Source organism: Cololabis saira, chromosome 20, assembly GCF_033807715.1.
Source record: "Cololabis saira isolate AMF1-May2022 chromosome 20, fColSai1.1, whole genome shotgun sequence".
NCBI classification, from domain to species: Eukaryota; Metazoa; Chordata; class Actinopteri; order Beloniformes; family Belonidae; genus Cololabis; species Cololabis saira.
The window spans coordinates 5,971,022-5,993,646 of record NC_084606.1 but is presented as its reverse complement, the minus strand read 5'-3'; the positions used below and the strand labels follow the sequence as shown (position 1 = coordinate 5,993,646).

Sequence of the window (22,625 nt, the reverse complement as noted above, 5' to 3'; positions counted from 1 at the left end):
AAGACCGAGTGGACGGATTTGGATGAGGAGCATAAAACCAAGGGAGGCAATGGAGAGGGAGGTTTTTCAGCTGCAGCTCTGACAGAGAAGGGAGATGAAGTCACGAGGAAGTCTGGAGCAAACAAATGAGTGACGAAACGATTTCTCATCCTTCCTGAAGACTCCAACAGCAGGACGGGGGGTTCTGGTGCGTCCCAACTTTTCCTGGTTTTCAATAAATAAAGAAACAAAAGGAACCCTAAGCTCTCGGGAGCACGAGGACTTGTTGGGACCACTGGATTTATAACATTTGTGATTCGTAATAATAAAAAATTAACTCCCAAAAAAATGAAAGTGGTGAAGCCCAATCACCCCCCTTCTGCTTCCACAGGATTTAGGAGCCGCTGATCGTCATCATGGGTGAATTGATCATGTCAGGGGTGTGCAGAGACCTTTGGAGGGTTATATATTTATATATATATATATATATATATATATATATATATATATATATATATATATATATATATATATATATATATATATACACTATATACACTGTATCTATATACCTGACATGTCCTGCAGGGCATGTGATGAGGGCATGCCAAATGCATGTCAGGGAAAGGGATGTTCATCACATCATTTCATTTAGCTGAATTATTATTAATTGTTAGATGATATTGGTGAATGAAGGATAGGTCCACATATATATATATATATATATATATATATATATATATATATATATATATATATATATATATATATATATATATATATATATATATATATATATTTGTGTGTGTGTGTGTGTATTTTTATACCTGTATATGTGTGTGTGTGCTTGTGGAATCTTTTTTTAAATCAGAAGTTCATCAGAAGTTCAAATCCCACCTGCGCTACTTCTGCTTTCCTTCGTGTTGTGAAACTTGTAGTTTCCTGTTTTTCTCTGCTCGCTTCTCTAACGCTGGTCATCTGAGTTCCAGCAGTGGCGTCCAGGAGGCCGAGACGCATGAGGGGGAAAAGTTATTCGCTTCAACATTCATCAGAATACAAACGTACACCCTTCCAAAACAAGTCACACCAGTTGCTTCACCACTTGCTGATTTCTTACCCTTTTTCTCGTTCATGTTAACACACACATGAACGCTCCAAAACATCTGCTTTTCTAGAAGTTTGATGATCAATTCACCCATCATGACGATCAGCAGAAGGGGGGTGATTGGGACTGTTGGCACCAGACTGTTGGCACCAGACTTCCTCCTGACTTCATCTCACTTCTCTGTCAGAGCGGCTGCAGCTGAAAAACCTCCCTCTCCAGTTTCCCCTGGTTTCATGCTCCTCATCTGAATCAGTCCCCTTGCTCTTAGTTTTTCTTTCTCCTGCAGAATGAAGCACCCATGCCATCGCTCCTTCACCCTCCTCCTCTTCGCCCTCCTCCGTCTGGGCCGGAGCTCGGGCACGGCGGATAGCCGGCCCTCCTGCCGTCGATGCGACCCTCAGCTCTCCTGCAACTGCTCTTGTGGCGGATTCACTCGTGTTCCCACGGTAACAGACCATGCCAGGACTCTGGACCTCTCCTTCAACAACATCACCGCTTTGACCGACGACGACCTCAAGGGCCACGAGCAATTGAAGGTTCTGGATCTCCACGGTAACACTGAAGGCTTTGATTGTTGATTGAAACGGCCAATAGAAATATGTTTAAGTGCAGAAGTGCATGATGGGAGAGATCCATCCTGAGTCCTTCAAGGCTCCAGGTGTTGTGGAGCTGTCTCGGTTGACGCACCTGTGCAACACTGGTCCTTTTGGACCGACAGACTGGGGTGGTGGTTCCCCTTTTTAAGGAGGAAGGTTGGGAGGTGCCCCCCCCCAAGCTCTTAACACTCGCTGGAGTCCTGAAGGGGGAGACGGCAATCGACCATGTCTCTCAAGGTAATTGGCAGTGGGGGTGGTAGTAGTAGTAGTAGAGGTAGTAGTAGTACAAGTAATAGTGGAAGTAGTAGTGGTGGTCGTGGTAGTGGTAGTAGTAGTGGTGGTAGTAGTAGTACTTGGCGGTGGGGGTTTGCTCCAGGAGAACGAGGTAGTAGAAGGTAGGGATTCATTTCCCTCCAGACTTGGAGTGTCGGGTCTCCCCTTAAACGCTGGTTCTGTTCAAAACCTCTCCAGGGGATTTAGGGTCGGATGACTTCAGGATCACGCGTTCTCTTGCAACAACATCCTCTTTTGATTCTGCTGCTGGTGTGATCAGAGCGGGCCCCTCGCTGTCAGGGTGTCGCAGTGAAAAACACGTTATGTGAGCTTTAAAGAGGTACTAACTTCAGCCCGCGGCTGTTTTCCTCCAGCTAACAGAATAGCCATCATCCATCCGTCAGCGTTGGACTCTCTGTGGAGCCTGGAGGAGCTGGACCTGTCCGACAACCGGCTGAGCACCCTCAACCACAGCTGGTTCAGTCACCTGGGAGCTCTGCAGAAGCTCCACCTGCTCAACAACCCGTACAGGTGAGAGGTTCGGGTCTGCAGCCTGCAGCACCGACGCTGACGTTCAGGCTCAGTGCAGCTTCTTCTTCTCTCCTGCAGCCGTCTGGGATCTCCTCCGCTGTTTCGAGGACTCGTCGGACTCAGGAGTCTGGCGTTTGGAGGTCCAGCTCTGCAGGAGTTGAGGAGAGGAGATTTGCACGGCGTCACCCAGCTGGACGAGCTCACCGTGCACGCCAATAACCTGGCCAGGTCCAACCAGCGCTCTCGCCTTTACTTTACTAACTCTGTCTTTGTTCAGTCAACGAAAATGAAGCCAAGAACCAAATCTTGTGCTCAATCCGAAGCTCCCGGTCACTTATAATAATATAATAATAATAATACATTTTATTTGAAGGCGCCTTTCTAAACACTCAAGGTCGCCGTACAATGGTTAAAAACAGTGTAACACAGTAATAAAAGCTAGGGGGTAAACAAATACTCAAATTAAGTTAAAAAACCACGACAACGACACAGTGCAAGTGGGGTCAGAGGGAGAAGGCAGTTCTGAACAGGTGGGTTTTCAGTTTGGATTTGAAGTGAGGGAGTGAGGTGGTGTTCCTGAGATCCGGTGGTAGCTGTTCCAGAGACGGGGAGCAGAGAGGCTGAATGCTCTGCTCCCCATGGTGGCAAGACGGGCAGGTGGAACAGTCAGGTGGATGGAGGAGGAGGATCTGAGGGTGCGTGAGGGCGTGGCAACGTGGAGGAGGTCCGACAGGTAAGGAGGGGCAAGGTTGTGGATTGACTTGAATGTTAGGAGAAGGATTTTGAAGTCGATTTTGTGTTTTATTGGAAGCCAGTGGAGCTGTTGTAGGACGGGGGTGATGTGGTTGATGGATGGGGTCCTTAAGATGATGCGGGCAGCTGAATTCTGGACTAACTGGAGTTTGTGGAGGAATTTGTGAATGACACCGGAGAGGAGAGAGTTACAATAGTCAAGGCGAGAAGTGACGAGGCTATGCACGAGAATAGAAGTGGTATGGGGGGTGAGGGAGGGGCGGAGGCGGTTGATGTTGCGCAGGTGGAAATAAGCGGACCGGGTAATGTTGTTGATATGAGAATGAAAAGATAGGGTACTGTCGAGGATGACACCCAGACTCTTGACCTGTGGGGAGGGGGAAACAGTGGAGTTGTCAATGAGTATAGGGAAACTGTCGGTTTTGGATAGTGTTGATTTAGAACCAATGAGGAGGACCTCGGTTTTGTCACTGTTTAATTTGAGGAAGTTGGAAGAGAACCTGAAGGCAGAATGGGCTGAGAATCTGTTAGGCAGTCAGCGAGGGACGAAGGTGGGAGGGTGGAGGTGGGCTTAGTGGAGAGGTAGAGCTGGGTGTCGTCCGCGTAGCATTGAAAGCTGATATTGTACTTACGGAAGATGTTGCCGAGGGGGAGAAGATAGATGATGAAAAGGAGGGGCCCCAGGACAGAGCCCTGGGGCACACCTGAAGTGACAGGGGAAGGCTGGGATGTGAAAGATTTAAGTTGAATGAACTGACTGCGGCCTGTGAGGTAGGAAGTGAACCAGTTTAGAGGAGTGTGGGTGATGCCGATGGCGCAAAGTCTATTGAGGAGGGTGGGGTGGCTGATGGTGTCGAAGGCCGCACTCAGGTCAAGGAGGATGAGGATAATGAGTAAACCAGAATCAGCTGCCATGAGGAGGTCATTGGTTATTTTTACAAGTGCAGTTTCGGTGCTATGAAGGGGGTGGAAGCCAGACTGGAATTGTTCATACAAGTTGTTAAGTGATAAATGGGGCTGGAGTTGTGTAGCGACTATTTACTCGAGGATCTTGGAAATGAAGGGCAGGTCTGAGATAGGACGGAAATTATTGAAGTTGGTAGGATCTGCACCAGGTTTTTTCAGGATTGGGTTTATTGCAGCAATTTTGAATGATGAAGGAACAGTTCCAGTGGTGAGAGAGGAGTGGATGATGGCAGAAATGAGGGGGACCAAAGAGGGGAGGCAGGATTTAACCAGGACTGTCGGGAGGGGGTCCAGTTGACATGTGGTGGGCTTGGACCTGTGTATGAGGTCAGAGATCTCCGAGAGGGTGGGGAGCTCAAAGGAGGAGAAGGGGTGGGTGGGCGGGTGGCGATCGGAAGTGACGCTGAGGGAGGTAGAACCAAGGTCCTGATGGATTTGCAGGATTTTGGTGTTGAAAAAAGACAGTAGAGAGTTACAGAAGGCAGTTGAGTAGAGATGGGGTGGTATAGAGACTGGGGAACGTGTGATATTGTTGAACAATGAAAACAGTGACTTGGTGTTGCCTGCGTTTGAACAGATTATGCTGGAGTAGTAGTTTGATTTGGATTTGGCAATACAGTCCCGGTAATGCATAAGGTGGTCTTTGTACATTTCTCTGTGGACAGACAGACCAGTTTTACGGCGAAGCCGCTCGAGCTGCCTGCCTTTGGCTTTCATGAGCCGAAGGTCAGGCGTAAACCTGGGAGCAGAAAGGGTGAAAGAAACAGATCTGGTTTTTAGTGGAGCGAGAGAGTCGAGAATATCATGGAGTCCTGTATTGTAATGTGAAACCAGCTGTTCAGGGGTGGTTAAATCTGCAAAGTCCATGAAGTTGTCGACACTAGAGGAGAAAGAATCCAAATTTATGTCCTTAATATTGCGGAAGGAGATGAGACGTGGGGACTTAGTGGTGGACAGAGTGAGATCGATGTTGAATGAGAGGAGGAAGTGGTCGGTGATGGGGAGTTCAGCTGCAGCACAGTCAGAAGGGGTGACACTAGAGCAGCAGATTAAATCCAAAATGTGTCCTTTGGAGTGTGTGGAGAAGTGGGTGTGCTGCTGAAATCCAGAGCTCTCAAGACAGGATGTAAAGTCTCTGGTGAGAGGATGGTTTATATTGTCCATGTGTATGTTAAAATCTCCCAGCAATATTATGTTTGGTGAGAGAGTGGAAAGGTGTGTGAGAAAAGCAGCAAAGTCCTTTAAGAACTCGCCATTTGGTTTCGGGGGGCGGTAAACGGTTGCAATGATTGTGGGAATAGGTCCAGACAGTTGACATACTGTGGATTCAAAGGAGCTGAAGGCAGGGACAGACAGCGGCGAGACCTTCAAGGTCTCGCAGTAAATTATAGCGAGACCTCCTCCTCGGCCGGAACAGCGGGGTTGACAGATGTAAACAAACCCCCGGAGGAGTTGAGTCATTGAGTTGGGAAAAGTCATTGGGCTGTTGCCATGTCTCAGTTAGACAAATTAAATTAAACTTACGGTCGCTGAGGAGATCCTGGTTGAGATGCCCCTTGTTGGTGAGTGAGCGGATGTTTAGCAGACCGAAGTTGACAGTGGCGGTGCTGCAATTGACAGCTGAGTTAGCCGACCGGGCTAGGCTGGCTAGGACGCTGTGGTTGGCAGATCGGCCGGTGTAAAGTGGGGAGCGACGGGAGTTGGACCAAATGGACTTAATTGGGTTCGAGGAATCCTCTCGGAAGCACCGGCGGGACCCCCGGTGAATGTATCTCCGCTTGGGCAGGAAGGCGATGTCCGGGTGGAGTTGTGTTCCAGTCGACGGAGGCTCGCGCAGATGGAAGCGCAGTCTCAGGAGCTCCACCGCTGAGTATTGGAGCAGTCCAGTCACGGGCTGGCGAGTGAGCAACAGGAGAATCCAGGCAAGCACGGACCAGATGTAGATCCCGACCACATCAGACCACATTGTTGGTGTGGACTCGGGCAACGTGAGGTGAGCAGGTCCTGATGGGGCTCGGTAGCCGCCGGAGCAGAGCAGGTGAGCAAGCGTTGCAAACACAGCCACGTAGGAGTGACAATCGAGCCGTTTATGGCGCTTTTGCATTAGTACCGCCTTAGCCTGGCTCGGTTCCGCGCGGCTCGTCGCGGCTCTACCCGTTTGTCCCCGTGTGTTTTTCCAAGCCAGGGGTGAAGTGGGCAGGTTGGGGTGAAGTGGCTGTGACGTACTCGATTGCGCAACCACTTTGTTCGTGTCGGCGCTGATCAGAAATCAGCTGGAGCCGCTGGCGGCTGAGAAAAAAACAGCCCGTCTACATCCCTTTTTTAATTCTCTCGTCAGCCCCCAGGTTTATGAACACCTGCCAAACACCAAACAGACGTTTGCGCTGTATAATAAAATCGCTGCGAGCCGCGGGTCGCGCTCGCGCTGACTCCCGCTTCCTGATTCAAACGTTTGACGGCCCCGCCCCCCGACCAATCAGAGGCATGGAGGGTGATGACGGCCCCGCCCCCCGACCAATCAGAGGCGTGGAGGGTGATGACGGCCCCGCCCCCCGACCAATCAGTGGCGCGGAGGGTGGTGACGTCAGAAATAGTCCCTGCTCAGCCCTGATTAGAACCTTGCTGAAATGGTTACAGAAATAGTATCGGCTTGGAGCGGCTCTGCCCGCCTCAGCCCCTAGTGCAAAAGCGCAAAACGGGGCCGTGGCGGGTAGAACCGAGTTAAGGCGGTACTAATGCAAAAGCGCCACGAGTAGGTAGTGAGGACTTTTACCCGAGTGACCACAGATGCACAGTCAGATGTGGGTCGTGAGACAGCGAAAAGACAAATAAATTTAGAAGTGCTGGTGAGCAGCGGCAGCCAGTCGCGCCAGCGTTCACTCATCCGCGTTCACTCATCCGCCATCATTGTGTGCAATCATGGTGTGCAAGACCCCCCTACCTACTTCTTTCGTGGATCTGCCTGTTGAATCGTCCATCTCCTCCCATCCTCTGTTTTCTCTGCAGGTACCAGTCTGGGGCTTTGGCCGACATCTGGCCGCTCGGTCACGTCACCTTAAGCCTCCACGGCCCGTTTCTAACAAACCCCACCTTGGCCTCGGCCGTGCTCAGTGACGTGTCGTACCCTGAGACGCCCATCACCCTGGAAGACATTCACCTCACCGGGAATGAGTCTGCTCAGGCTTTGAGAGAGGCGGCCAGGAAAAGGATCAGGTCCGGAAGCAACATTCCTTTTCCACTAATATACAAAAACCCGGTCTTGTTGCGGAGAAACCTGTTATTTATCTGTGGTTTTACTCTCCAGGCAGCTTTCCTTCCGAAACCTTTCTATGTCTGATGAGGCGGCTGTGGGCTTCCTGTTGCTGTTTGATGGGGTACCGCTGACCTCCCTTTCCTTTGATGGTGTCACTCTGACTGGCGACGGCAGGTGGGTTTGCAGAAATCACTCGACCGAAATTGTAGATCCACGTTCAGTAACCCGAAGGTGTTCGATGGGTGGGGACGAGTTCTTGTCCTTTGTTCACACATACACCATTTTCCACCAAACCAGTTCCAGGGCTGGTTCTGGGCCAGTGCTGGGGCTGGTTCAAAACTTGTTCAACTTGCAAACCAGCTGAGAAAGAGTTTGTTTTTCCACACCTGGGGTGCTAAATGTCATTACGTCACTGCGAACATCAGTTACGTTGCTACGTTTGCATTTGCGTGTTGCAAGTTGCAGCAACAACAAGGTATCTGCTCTAACAGGACTTGGTCCACGTAGCTCCTCCGTGGACACATCTCTAAAAGACAGGTTGTCTCCTCCTCAGACCCATGATGCTTTGCTGCATCCAGATTCATTCTTATTTGAAAATGTCTCCATCTCCCAGTCTTGCTGTTGCCGTTCGTCTTAATAACTCCGCCCCCTCCGCTTACATAAGCGGTTCTTTCCTCAAGACCAGCAAAGAGTTGGTGCTACCCTGGAACCGGTTCTTCTGGCCCAGCAAACAGTTGGTGCTACCTTGGAACTGGTTCTTCTGGCCCAGCAAAGAGTTGGTGCTACCTTGGAACCGGTTCTTCTGGCCCGGAGCCAGTTCTTTGTCAGTGGAAACAGAAAGCCCGGTTCCAAACACAGCACCTGCCCAGAACCAGCCCTGGAACCGGTTTGATCGAAAAGGGGTAAAAGTGGCCTAAGTTCACAGCAAAGCTCTCCTAAATCCGTCCCAGCTGACCTACCGGGAGATTCCTGCTCTGCTAGTTAGCATTTTAGCTTAGCTGCGTCAACTGAACTGACATGTGAAACAAGTGCTGCCAGAGTTGAAACGAGGACTAGCGGAGCTCCATTGGGCCCTGCTGGGACCCGCGGTCTTTCAGCTCGATGCTCGCGGTGTTAAACCAGTTGTAACTGGACTGGCCAACTGGCATCTCAGCCTGATATTCTGCTCCAGCCTCAGACCCCAGACCGACCCACAACCACTAACATTTATACAGCTGCTGCCGGCGAGACCATATCTCAGGAAGACCTTCGCAGATTGAGGGCATTGATGGTTTGTTTGAAGTTTCCAGGAGACATCTCTGTCGTTTAGACGGACGAGAGTAATAAGATTCAAGGTTCTGGAAGGATCTGGTCAAAGTCCAGACCTGAACCTGGTTGAGATGCTGTGGTGGACCTTCAGAGAGCTATATTTTTACACAAAAGCATACAGGATTAATGTAAGGATGCTGATAATTGCACCATATTCCTTTGTTTAGAAGCAAAATAGAAGCATTTCTTTTATTGCTAAAGCACATTTATGGGACAACCTGTTGTTTAAATTGGAGACTGCATGGCTATTGTTGCTAAACTTATTCTATTTATTATTGGTAATAGTTGGGTACCTGCCAACAAGACAAACCTCGGAAGCATGGACGAGATTTTCGTCAGGAACCTCGTGGTGGTGGACATTTTGAGCTTTTTCATGACTGCAGAACTCTACTTCCTGTTTCAGTTCCAGAGGAAGATGTCCATCATAAACTCCAAGGTAGGAACCATGACCTCAACGGTTCATTCGGGGTTACGGCAAAAGCTGCAGTTTCTAAACGAGTTTCTCTACTTGTAAAGTAAGTTTCACGTACCGAGATGCAAAAGAAACACTCCATTTAAAATCAAATTTAAACAACCAATAAAAACTAGACTTAAGCGTGCCTTTGAAGCGTTTCTCACCTCGCAGATCCTGCTGCACCGACGCCACCCAACCCATCATTCCAGATAGTCTGTAAGTGGACTATGCCCACTGTAGTTCAGTTACCAAGAGTAACCCATCTTAGCTCGGCTGGTTTAGCCAAAGCTTAGACTATTTTTTTTTATTTACACTAGAAAACAAACAAGACAGTCAAACGAAAGAGTACAAAACAACAAAGTCAATGTCTTTGCACAGATTTTGAACAGGTGTGTGCGTGTATGAGTGCGATTATGTATGCACGTGTGTGGTGTGTATGGGTATGATGGTGTTCTACAATCTACAAGCTTAGACTATTTTAATTAGAAGGCAATGCCCTTCCACCCGTTTTCGTTACCTGTATAAAAGACACCTGTCCACACACTCAATCAAACAAACTCCAACCTCTCCACAATCGCCAAGACCAGAGAGCTGTGTAAGGACATCAGGGATAAAATTGTAGACCTGCACAAGGCTGGGATGGGCTACAGGACAATAGGCAAGCAGCTTGGTGAGAAGGCAACAACTGTTGGCGCAATTATTAGAAAAGGGAAGAAGTTCAAGATGACGGTCAATCTCCCTCGATCTGGGGCTCCATGCAAAATCTCACCTCGTGGGGCATCAATGATCATGAGGAAGGTGAGGGATCAGCCCAGAACTACACGGCAGGACCTGGTCAATGACCTGAAGAGAGCTGGGACCACAGTCTCAAAGAAAACCATTAGTAACACACTACGCCGTCATGGATTAAAATCCTGCAGCGCACGCAAGGTCCCCCTGCTCAAGCAAGTGCATGTCAAGGCCCGTCTGAAGTTTGCCAATGACCATCTGGATGATCCAGAGGAGGAATGGGAGAAGGTCATGTGGTCTGACGAGACTAAAATAGAGCTTGTTGGTCTAAACTCCATTTGCCGTGTTTGGAGGAAGAAGAAGGATGAGTACAACCCCAAGAACACCATCCCAACCGTGAAGCATGGAGGTGGAAACATCATTCTTTGGGGATGCTTTTCTGCAAAGGGGACAGGACGACTGTACCGTATTGAGGGGAGGATGGATGGGGCCATGTATCGTGAGATCTTGGCCAACAACCTCCTTCCCTCAGTAAGAGCATTGAAGATGGGTCGTGGCTGGGTCTTCCAGCATGACAACGACCCGAAACACATAGCCAGGGCAACTAAGGAGTGGGTCCGTAAGAAGCATTTCAAGGTCCTGGAGTGGCCTAGCCAGTCTCCAGACCTGAACCCAATAGAAAATCTTTAGAGGGAGCTGAAAGTCCGTATTGCCCAGCGACAGCCCCGAAACCTGAAGGATCTGGAGAAGATCTGTATGGAGGAGTGGGCCAAAATCCCTGCTGCAGTGTGTGCAAACCTGGTCAAGAACTACAGGAAACGTCTGATCTCTGTAATTGCAAAGAAAGGTTTCTGTACCAAATATTAAGTTCTGTTTTTCTGATGTATCAAATACTTATGTCATGCAATAAAATGCAAATTAATTACTTAAAAATCATACAATGTGATTTTCTGGATTTTTTTTTTAGATTCCATCACTCACAGTTGAAGAGTACCTATGATAGAAATTACAGACTTCTACATGCTTTTCAAGTGGGAAAACCTGCAAAATCGGCAGTGTATCAAATACTTGTTCTCCCCACTGTATATGTGCATTGTTACTATATTTAATATATATACATATATATATATATATACATATACGCATGTATGAATATGTCAATGTGGCTGTGTGTGTGTGTATATATATGTCCGTGTGGCTGTGTGTGTGTGTGTGTGTGTGTGTGTGTGTGTGTGTGTGTGTGTGTGTGTGTGTGTGTGTGTGTGTGTGTGTGTGTGTGTGTGTGTGTGTGTGTGTGTGTGTGTGTGTGTGTGTGTGTGCGTGTATGTAATTGATATGTGTATGTATCAATGCTCCACCTGAACTGTAACTACAGTGGAAGAGAGGGGGGTGCAACCCCGCCACCCGCGACCGGAGGCCGACAAGGAAGAACCCGGAACCCAGGCCACCAGCAACCCCACAGAGGGCGAGAAGAGGGCGGGAGGAAACCCACTGCCAGCCCACTGCCAGCGGGGCCCCCACGACTACGGGAAGAGGCAGCCAGGGAACCCACGGCGGTGGACCGAGACCCAGGCGAACCCCGACCACCCGGCCCGGACCGGACATGCGGCCAGGAGGCCCTCAACCCCCAGGCCAACGACCCCCACCCGGCGAGAGGCCAGCTGGCCCGGAGAGACAGAGCCGCCCTGGCCGCCGACGCGGGCAGGCGCACCCGCCCCCACACAAGCGACCCTCCAGGACCAAAGGAGTGCCCGCCGCGCGGGCAGGGGGGGGACTTGAGACGGGCCCGGAGAGAGGGAACCCCCCCAACAGGGCGACACCCGTGCGTGCCCGACAACGGAGGGCACCAGACCCAGTCATCCAATTCATCTATCCATTCACCTATCCGTAATAATAATAATAATAATAATAATAATAATAATAATAATAATAATAATAATAATAATAACATAATATACTAACAATAATAATAATAATAATAACAATAATAATAATAATACCAGTAATATTAATAACCATCTTTGTATAGTAATATTATTAATAAATTATTAGATTTTGATGTCCTGTTGATGGAGGCCCAAATCCTCCATGGCAGGACCCTTTCATACCGCATTCTCACTGACAAGGACACACATTCATGCACCGTTTCCCCCTCTCCGAGGGGGTCCAGCACCACCAGAAGGCACCCCAGGCTGCGCGGCGAGCCCCACCATGCCCGGGCACCGCAACCCGCCCATCCCAGGCCGGCGAGGGAACGCGTGTAGTGTGGGCCCCTCTCCCGCCCCTGGTGTTGAGTGCATGTGGCCAATGCAATAAAAACAGGGAGGGGGAGGTCAGGGTATCATATTGACAATGACCCCCCCCCCCCCCCCTCCAGAACGCTAAGTATCCTTGTTAAATGTATTTATTAAATATTGAGTGTGCGGTGTCTACGGTGTTATTAAAACCGTGGGGAGGGGAGTACCGGGCCACACAGGACAGTGTCCCCCACGCCCTGGACCCCCCGCCCCCTCAAGCCTATGTGCGTGTGAATCGTGTAGGGGGGCAGGAGGAGGAACGGAGGCCGAAGCCAGGAGGCAGGGCCAGCAGAGCCGGCCCTGGTAGGCTCCCACGCTCCCCCGCCGGCCATCCAGGTCGACGGGGGCCGGCCCGCCAAGCTGAGCCAGGGCCGCACCGCACCATGGGTGCCCCGGCGCCGCCAGAGCCCCCAGGCGGAGGGGGGAATGGCTCAACATCCCTCCATTCATACTGACGACATAAGACATAGACACCTGAGAATGACACCCCCCGGCCCCCCCAACCCGGCCCCACCCACCCCCCGGCGGACACCGCAAATGTCACAGAGTCCCCGCAGGCGCAGGGGCATGCGGCCCCCACCCAGCGACGGCGGACCAAGGCAGCAATAACCCCCCAGCGCAGACAGCCACCCCCACCCAGGCAGAGCTGGGCCCTCCGAGTGGGACGCCCACGTCCACAGCCCAGCCCCCTCCGGAATGTACCGTACGCCTGGGCCACAGCCCCCCACCCGCGCCCAGGCAGTGAGAATCAAGTGTATCTAGTTAGGTTCCATGTGAATATCACCCAAGTGACCTAATATGCATATCGGGGGGCACACTGGAATTCTGTAGTTGATCCATGTGGATAAATCCTCACAAAGCTCCGTCCAGAACTTCTGTTTTTTTTAAATGTTACTTTCGTGAAAAACTTGACAGATTCTGAAAGATCCTTCTATTCAGGCTGGACTCTGCAAATGAAGCAAAAACTGATCCTTTTCTTTTCTTTTTCCTTCAGCTGTTCTTGGTGTCCTGTAAAACAACACAGGTGATGGTGAACACGGAGTATCTGGACGTGTCGGACAACCTGCTGACGGACATGACGCTGGAGTACATGATGTGTGAAGGCAGCAGCACGTTGAAGGAGCTCCGGGTTTTGAACATCAGTGGAAACCCTCTGAAGGTGCTTAACAAAACAAACGAATCCTTCCTATTAGTGCTCGGAATGTGATGGAGTGTCACCCCCCCCCCCCCCCTCCCCCAGTCTTTGTCCACGGTGAGCCGGTTGGTCGCGAAGCTCACCAAAATGACCCACCTGGACATCAGCAGAACCAGCTACAGCTCCATGCCCTCCAGCTGCTCCTGGCCCTCCGCCCTCCGATACCTCAACATCTCCATGTCGAAGCTCACCACCACCACTCCCTGTCTACCCACATCACTGGAGGTGGAGATGAGTCTATAAAAATCAAAATCCTGACACTACTACATTAAAAACATAGACCCTTGTGAAACATGTGCAACTTCTTTCCACATATTGGTGTGTAAAAAACGATAAAACTCATCAGACTGTCGGTCAAATACAACCTCAGATGAACAGTTTCACCTTTTCATTATTTATTTAACAAAAATGAAACCAAATATTTAACACACGGAGCAGTTAAGTATTTCATGAGATCATAGTTTGTGGATCCACCTCCAGCAGGACTTTATAGTTGACTTAATCAGTCTCACATCGTGTTTTGTGAATATTTGCTCAATTCTCTTTTTTACAATGTTGTCTTGTGATTTTTGTCTGAACGCAAAGGGAACCCAAAGTGCTTAACAAAAGGTATTAACTAAAGCTCCAGCAGGGGCAGCAGAATCAGGCAGGTCTCTGTGTTCAGGTAGACGGTACTGCTTCTAGCTACCTAAGGGGGTTCCTCAGGCATCAGTCTTGGGATCACTTCTGTTCATTTTATAAATGAATCATCTTGATCAACAAGTGATGACACTGTGATGTACTCTACATCAGGGGTAGTCAAACCTGGTCCTCGAGTGCCATATCTCCTTGTATCCACACACTTGATTCACTCAGTCATTTGTATCAAAGTGTGGTGTTATTAATTAAGTTATTGTCCCACCTACAGACTCACAAGTGTTTTGGAAGTGTTTACTCCCAAGACTTTCACAATCTTTTCACCGTACCTGAAGTCTGAGCTAAGGTGGTAAATTTGTTGCTCCCGATACTTGGAATTATCTGTTATTTTTCATTGCCTTAGCTAATCAATGATTAGTAACACCCCTCTTTACAGGCAAAAATTACTGTCAGTTACTCCTTTATGTAACCAAAAGATTTGTTGCATCAAACTGTCTCTCCCTTGAAGTGCTGACACAAGCCAGTCATACAGTTGTCGTTTGGAGACAGTTGTACAGACAGATCTGGGTATTATCTGTATACGTTATAAACCCAATCCTGATGGAAATTAAGGAAGAGAGTTTAAAATGATCAAGGGTCGGCTTGATTCATAATATTTATTTATTGACGAGCACCCAACATCTAACTAACTGACATAAGAAGAGTCTCTGTTACCAAGGCAATAACACATTAACTGCTACTCAAAACATTCTACGTTACTGTGGCAACGTTAGTTCCGCTATATATTACAGAGAGGAAGAAGGTTAAGGTTGAAGAGGAGGATCCCAAGAAAGGATTATTTTGGGATTTACGCACTAAACAATGGTTGCAAACACAAAGTTTGAACTCACCGGGTGATTATCATGTTTTTACACACACAAAACATGGAATTAAATGAAGGGGTACTAAATGTTGCACTTCACTGTACGTTGAAATCACTCTGTTCTTTCACTATTGAGGTGTTGGACCTGAGCTACAACGATCTCAGAGACTTCACGGTGCTCCTGCCCGTGCTCAGAGAGCTCTACCTATCTGGGAACAAGTTTCTGAGGTTGCCTTCTGGGAATCTCCTTGTAAATCTGCGCACCCTAACCATACAGGTGAGAAGCTATCAGGCCTCGTACTTCAACATCCAGTCCTCTTTGTCTTCTCCAGTCTGACCCCCGTTGCTTTTCACAGTCCAACACCCTGAATGTGTTCAGCCACTCAGACCTCCAATCGTTCAGACGACTCCAGAACCTCCAGGCGGGCCAGAACAAATTCATCTGCTCCTGCACCTTCGTTCCCTTCCTCCAGTTTCTTCTTCGAGGAGGTGGAGACGTTCAGTTGACGGATGGAGAGGCCAGCTACGTCTGTGACTCCCCTCTCCACCTGCAGGGGAAGCCTGTGAGTGGAGTCCACCTCTCTGTCGTCGAGTGTCACCAGGTTCTGTTTGTGTCGGTGAGTTGTGGGTTGGCGTTGGTCGTCGGGGTCGTGCTGTGTGTCCTGCTCTGGCGACTCCACGTCTTCTGGTACATGAGTATGACCTGGGCGTGGCTCAAGGCCAAGCGCAGCTCCAAGAACCGGCGGCGTAGAGATACGGAGGGATGGGAAGCGTTGCTGTCCTTCGATGCCTTTGTTTCCTACAGCGAAAGAGACGCTGGCTGGGTCGAAAACTTCCTGGTACCTGAACTGGAGGAGCCCAGGTAGGTTCTCTTTCTGCAATATCATCAGTGCCACGGTATTTGATTTAAGTCATGAACCAAAAAATGCCAGCTGATTTGCAAGGTAACTTTTAGTGAAATAAAAATGATTCCCATCAGAAGGTGTACTTGCATGTGTTCACTCCCCGCCCAAGTAACGTCAAAACTGCAGTGATCAACATGCATCACCTTCAACAAGTTGTTAAACCCTTACTGATCCAGTCAGGGTCTTCTCATTCCTTACATAAGAACGCCGATGAAACATCCAGCAGTTGTGGAAAAGGTGTTCCTCTATTTCAAAGGGGTTAGATTGGTCAAGCAAATAAAACAACTAAGGACACTGCAGGAAAGACTAAAACTGGGTTCAGGACAAGCACCAACATTACAGCAGTCCCCTACCTGCGACCAACCGGCTGAATGTAACATCAACCCACTTCCTGTAGACCTGAGGTCTGCTCAAACTGTCAGCTCCTGTAAATCAGGGCTAAGAACATTACTGTTTACTGAAGCGTACTCTTAGATTAAATACTTACCTGCTGGACTCTACTGCCCTTACTTTTTAACAACTTGTGCTTTTTATTATTTGACCTCTTTTCTCATCATTTTATTTTATTTTATTTGTTTACTGTTTAATTGTGTCTTGCTGCTTTTAATGTTGGTGTCAAGCACTTTGAATTACCTTGTGGTGAATGGTGCTGTACAAATAAACTTGCCTTGCCTTGCCTTTAACATGGAGGTCAATGGATCCAGACACTAGTGGTCAGCAGAATAACTGTACATTTTCTTATTTCGGCATTGGCTGCAGCTGAATAATGTATAGTTTACATTAGCGTTTAGCTAATGTAACGTTTAGCTTTGGTGGTGCTCCTCATCGACAGGGTGAATTGGTTTGACACAGAAGAATAATCTGCTGGTCCTACACAAAAGGATTAAAATAATTTGATCATCAGTTTATTATCTTTCAGTGACTCCAACTCCGGGAACGCCAGTTCATTCACCCTTTGCCTCCACAAGCGGGACTTCCTTCCTGGACACTGGATCATGGACAACATCATGAACGCTATTGAGCGCAGTCGTCGGACCGTCTTTGTCCTCTCTGAGAACTTCGTCCACTCCGACTGGTGCCGCTACGAGCTGGACTTCTCCCACTTCTGGCTCTTCGACGTCGGCGGCGACGCGGCCATCTTGATCCTGCTGGAGCCGCTGTCCAAGGACGACGTTCCCAAACGCTTCTGCAAACTGCGCAAGATCATGAGCTCCACCACCTACCTGGAGTGGCCTCAGGAGGAGGAGAGGAGGCCGGAGTTCTGGAGGAGCCTCCGCAACGCTCTGAGGGGAGACCAGGAGGATAATTAACCAAGAGTTCTTGTTTATCCAAGTCTACACTCCTTGATTTAGGAAGTACTTGGAACTTGAAAGTGAGGAAGTTTAGATATGTTCTTTATATGGAAAAAGCAAGTTTTGTACAAATGTTTGATGTGGATTACAAAGATAAGTTGTGGGTCCAGCTTCACACCGAGGGTGGTAACCGAGGTAGAGATTGGGATGTCTTGACCGGAGAAGGAGATGGTGGTTATGGGGGATGACTGGACCTGGTGAGGGGTGACAATTTGTATGGCTTCGGTTTAGGAACTGTTCAGTTGAAGGAAGTTGTGACTCACCCACACCCTAATCTCCTCCAGGCGTTTGGAAAGGGCTATAGTGGGTGATGATGAGAGGACTGGGGTGGAACGTAGGTTGGGGTCAGTTGCAAGGTACAGCTGAGTGTCATCGGCATAGCAGTGAAAAGAGATTGCCGTGTCGGCTGATGACACGACCCAGGGGCAGCATGTACAAAATAAAGATGAGAGGTCCTAGGACAGATCCTTGGTGGACACCACACATAACAAATTAACAAAGATTTCTTGTTTCTCCAAGTCTACAATCCTTGATTTAGGAACTACTTGGAACTTAATAATAAAGATTAACTAGCAATTAGTTAAATTACCAGTTAAATCTGGTAAAATGTGGGCTTATTTGGGTGCAAACATGGCATTGCCATCCTCTACCAACCCAGGGAGGGCCCTGCACTGAGCTCAGGTCTCCTCCTTAACCTGATGAGTGAGCAGGCCGCATCTTTTCACCAGGCAGGGTGGGGCTTCTCCGGGCGGACGTAGCGCGGGGAAGGATCACGTTATTCCGGCCGGATCCTCCCCACCCCATCTGGCGCCCCGGTTGGCCAGAGGTGGCATGTATAGCCCAGGGGCCTCATTTATCAACCGTTCGTACGCACAGATATGTGCGTAAAGTGTGCGTATGAACATTCCCACGCAAAGTATGGAATTTATCAACATGTACCTGTGCGCAGGAACGTGTGTAAATGTAAGCACAACTCTGACCATGCGTACACACAAAACCTAGTGGTAGAACAGTGAAACTACAAATAGAACCCATTAAAAGAGTCACCGTGTTCAGCGATCTCAAACTTCACACATGTTCCCCGTTTCCTCTAATTAATAAACTTTCTCTATTAGTAATGTAGCAGAGATTTTGAATAATTGGTGTGACAGCTATAAAAGACAGCTGTGGCAGGAAGACGTGAAAAGAAAATACAAGTACCATGGCTTACTTAGAACCGTGCGCTCCGCAAAAACGCGCTCCGCAGGGAGCGCAGTTTTAAAGAGCGTGCTGATCTGTTCAGTGAGAGCACGGAGTGGCTTCTCAGCAGGTACCGCTTCCCCAAAAACATTCTGATGGATTTATGCCGTGATTTACAACCTATGTTGGAGCGAGAGACAAAACGCACCACCGCCATCCCAGTTAAACGAGGATTTCACGCCATCGCCGGATTCCCAAACATAATTGGAGCTATAGATTGCACCCACATCGCCATAAAAGCACCATCACACAATGAATTCAGTTACGTGAACATGAAAGGATTTCATTCAATCCATGCACAAATAATCTGCGATGCAACTATGACTCTGTCAAACGTTATTGCCCGGTGGCCTGGAGGAACGCACGACTCATTTATTCTGCAGAACAGCTCTGTTGGTGTTTGCACCTCCAAGCAGGAGCTTTTGACTCCAACCAAATCTTAATTTATATGGATAATCTTCCAAGAAATATATCAAACATGGTCAACATAATTATTTTACTAGGTGAATATCACATACATAAATGCAAATGGAATAACAGCAAACCCTCCATTGTACATCTGAAAAATGAATGTAAACTGTACTTAGCGTCTCTTAAACTGATGTGTGAAAAAAATGATATTGCCAAAAGCTTATATGAAACGATGTCTTTTTTTCTTAATTTTTACCCCCCCAAATGTTGAATATCTGTAAATAATTGATTGTTTCGTTTCATTTGCCTTTTGTTGTAAACCCTACAGAATTTTGTTCAATAAAGTTTGAAAAGAAAAAAAACCTCCTGTTGTTGCTACCATATATGGTCAATTGGAGGCATTTCTGTATGCAAATGACGCTAACCATGCACGAGCACGGCAGTTAAGAACAGGTGGGATTTATCATTACTGATGTGCGTACGACCGGTGTCCGCACGTTTGATAAATTCAGATTTTTTTGTACTTACACGCATTCTAAATTTCATTCCTACTATAGAATTTAGAACTTTTTCTACGAACGGTTGATAAATGAGGCCCCTAGACTGTGTGCATGTTTTTGTGAGGGTAGCTCACATTGCTACCCAAGGGAACACGGGGAGAACATGCAAACTCCACACAGAAAGGTCCTTTCGCCAACCCCACCCAGGGTGTGGGCACTGAAGTCATGGGGGAACTAACACGCACTTCAGCGCCCATAGCGTCCCCGGCAGGAATCGAACCCAGGACCACTACCAGCTGCGCCACCGTGCCCCGTGTCCGTTTTTTTTTTATTAAAATGTTGACATGAGGAAGTAAACACACCCTTAACATCCACAGCGTGTCCTGAAAGAGTTGAACCCAGGACTTTCAGCTGTGAGGCGACCACTACCAGCTGGGCCTCCCTTAAAAATATTATTTAAATTCATTGTCTAGCAAAGAAAATAAATTGTTTCCAGCAGCTCAGAACCTCCTCAGCACTCCCTAAACTTGTCGCGGCAAAAGTGACACCTGAAATTAGGAAGTTTGGAGAATTTTGATCAGAGTGAATGTAAAGTAATATTAATTGGTATAATAGGTTTTCCAAGCTAACTGTGACTGAAAGGCGTGTTCCAGCCAGCTCACTCCTCCCATTTACAACATGGCACCGCCCAGAATGATGAAAGAGAAAAACCCATGCGTGATGTCATCAAGGCTTTTCCCACTTCTTATATATTCCATGTTTTTATTTGATTAACTGTTTCCAGAAAGAACTTCAGCACATCTGTGAAGATGTTCAGTCAATAGTTTACTCAAATATTAGTTGTTTTTTTAATCTTTAAACCATTCATTTCTTCTAAAGTAATTCTACTTTCTTGTTGCTTGAGGCTAAAGGAGCTGTTATTTTGGCTAAGTTACTATTTTATTTTGGCAGTAGTGCAAGCCGCAGGCTAGTTAGGACGTTTTTCATTACCTAAGCTAACCGTTCAGGGGTGGAACCAAACCTAGACCCCATGCAGTTCGCATACCAGCCGCGTATTGGAGTTGAGGATGCACCTCACCTTCCTGCTGCTCGGAGCCTTCACGCACCTGGACAGGGCAGGCAGCACTGTAAGATTCATGTTTTTCCACTTTCCCAGTGGGTTTAACACCATAAGACCTGTTCTACTATGGGGGGAGCTCCTGGACGTGCAGGTGACCGACTCACTGGTCACCTGGATCGGGGACTACCTCCCAGGCCGGCTGCAGAACACCAACTCAGACACTATACTGAGCAGCACGGGGCTCTAAGGGACTTCAAGGCCCTTACTGTTCACACTTTAAACCTCAGACTTCAGGTACACAATCATGCCATCTGCAGAAGTGGATGACTCTGCCATCGTGGGCTGCATCACTGGTGACCAGGAGGCTGAATACAGAGATGTTGTGGGGACAGAACCACCTGCAACTCAATATAAGAAAAAATAAAGAGCTGCAGGTGGACTTCAGGAAGAAGAGAACCTCCCCATCCTATCATCATCAAGGGTGCTGAGGTAGGAACACAGAGGACCGCTACAGGTACCTGGGGGTTCACATAGACAATAAACTGGACTGGACAGCCAACACCAATGCCCTCTATAAGGAAGGGCAGAGTCTCTTTCTCCTAAAGAGACTCAGGTAATTCAACATCTGCACAACCATGCTGCAATCTTTTATCTGTGGTGTGCTGGGGCAGCAGGGGGAAGACAGCCAATGCCAACAGGCTCAACAAGTTCATCAGAAGGGCTGGCTCGGTCCTGGGAGTGGAACCAGAGTCTCTGGCAGAGGTGTCTGAGCAGAGGACGCTGAGGAAACTGCTCAGCATCTTAGGTAATAGGACACACCCCCTGCATGCCACGCTGGACTCAGCAGCACCTTCAGTCGTAGACGGAGACCTCACATCTCCACAGAACACCACAGGAAGTCCTGGCTCCCTATGGCTATCAAACTTTTCAACTTCTCCCCTTTTTCTACATAGGACAATAACACTTCATTTTGCACTTTAGTAAACTTTTTAAGCTCCGATCCGCATCTTATTTGTTCTATATTGTATTCTGTTACTCATCTCTGTATTGCTTTGTTGATGTTTGTTGTTTTTGTCTTTGTGTGTTTACTCATTATCCGTACTGAAGCCCTGGAACAACAATGTCCTGCTGGATCAATAAAGTTCTTATTTTATCTTATCCAGATGTTCATGGATGTTGAGTTTATATTGGCCTAAATAATTTTTTATGACAGTATTTAATGCAGGAAACTACTAAAAAAAGTTTACGATTGGGTTTGTATGAGCCATATTCATTTTTGTTTTATTTCATGTAATTTTGTTCCATGCCATTTGGGGGCTGTATTTGCTGTGTGGCTCAGCTGATTACAGGTCAGTTGTGTTACCATACCATTTTTCCTGGGGAAACCCAAACACAGGTTTGCAGATTGAAAAAGCAAAAAGTTTTTGACTGTGTCTAGTGTGTGCATAGCATGTGGCTAGTTTGTGCTTATGCGTTTTTGGATGTGAGCAATTCGGTTTGTTGTTTTTATTAAAATTATTATGAGTTAAAGTTAAGAAAATCAAAACCTGCGAAGCAACTGTGAATCAAATGATTGGGCCACAGCTCTGTTTTGAACTTGGGAAGACTTAATTTCAATTCTGAGGCCTAGCTCTGAGGACCAACTCTGAGCCCAGCCTCGATTTCTTACCGTTGACCGCATGGTTTGAAAAAAAGGAACCTCCATAATGACTCACAGCCCCGGCAGGCTTTGCATTTACAGCCCTTCGATAATAAGGAATAGCACCCTCTTGGGCATTTACGCCAAATCGCAGGAGGAGACGCTGCCAATTTATTGCAGCCCAGGCCCGGCTATAAAGAGCAGCCCCCCCTTCTTTTCTCTCTTCTTCCTCAGCCACATGGATCAATTACAGAATTCCAGTGTGCCCCACACTATGCATACTAGGTCACTTGGTCCACTTGGTTCACACTGCCTTATGTATTGCAAAGAAAACCATTCTAATGAATTGGAAACAAAAGTCCAATTAAGGTCTGGGGGGCGGGCCTTCCCTGGCCGGGGGGTGCGCCGGGGGGTGCGCAGGCGGGTGCGGCAGCGGGGGGAATCATTCCCAGGTGTCTATGTCTTATGTCGTCAGTGTGAATGGAAGGATGTTGTGCCATTCCCCCCTCCGCCTGGGGGCTCCAGCGGCACTCCTGGAGGTACGATGGGGCTCTGGCCCGGCTCGGCTGGCTGGCCCCTGTC

General features: G+C 48.1%; 1 protein-coding gene across 1 annotated transcript; it reads left to right on the top strand.

Moving 5' to 3' along the window:
• The first annotated feature begins 1,371 nt into the window (after positions 1–1,371).
• Positions 1,372–19,169, top strand: LOC133420940 (toll-like receptor 2). The gene is made up of 11 exons (XM_061710819.1): positions 1,372–1,636; positions 2,328–2,484; positions 2,563–2,712; positions 7,210–7,416; positions 7,508–7,630; positions 9,050–9,200; positions 13,239–13,403; positions 13,485–13,664; positions 15,074–15,214; positions 15,294–15,799; positions 16,762–19,169. The coding sequence occupies exons 1-11, from the start codon at positions 1,372–1,374 to the stop codon at positions 17,150–17,152; spliced, it is 2,436 nt and encodes an 811-aa protein (XP_061566803.1). The 3' UTR covers positions 17,153–19,169.
• The last annotated feature ends 3,456 nt before the right edge of the window (positions 19,170–22,625 follow it).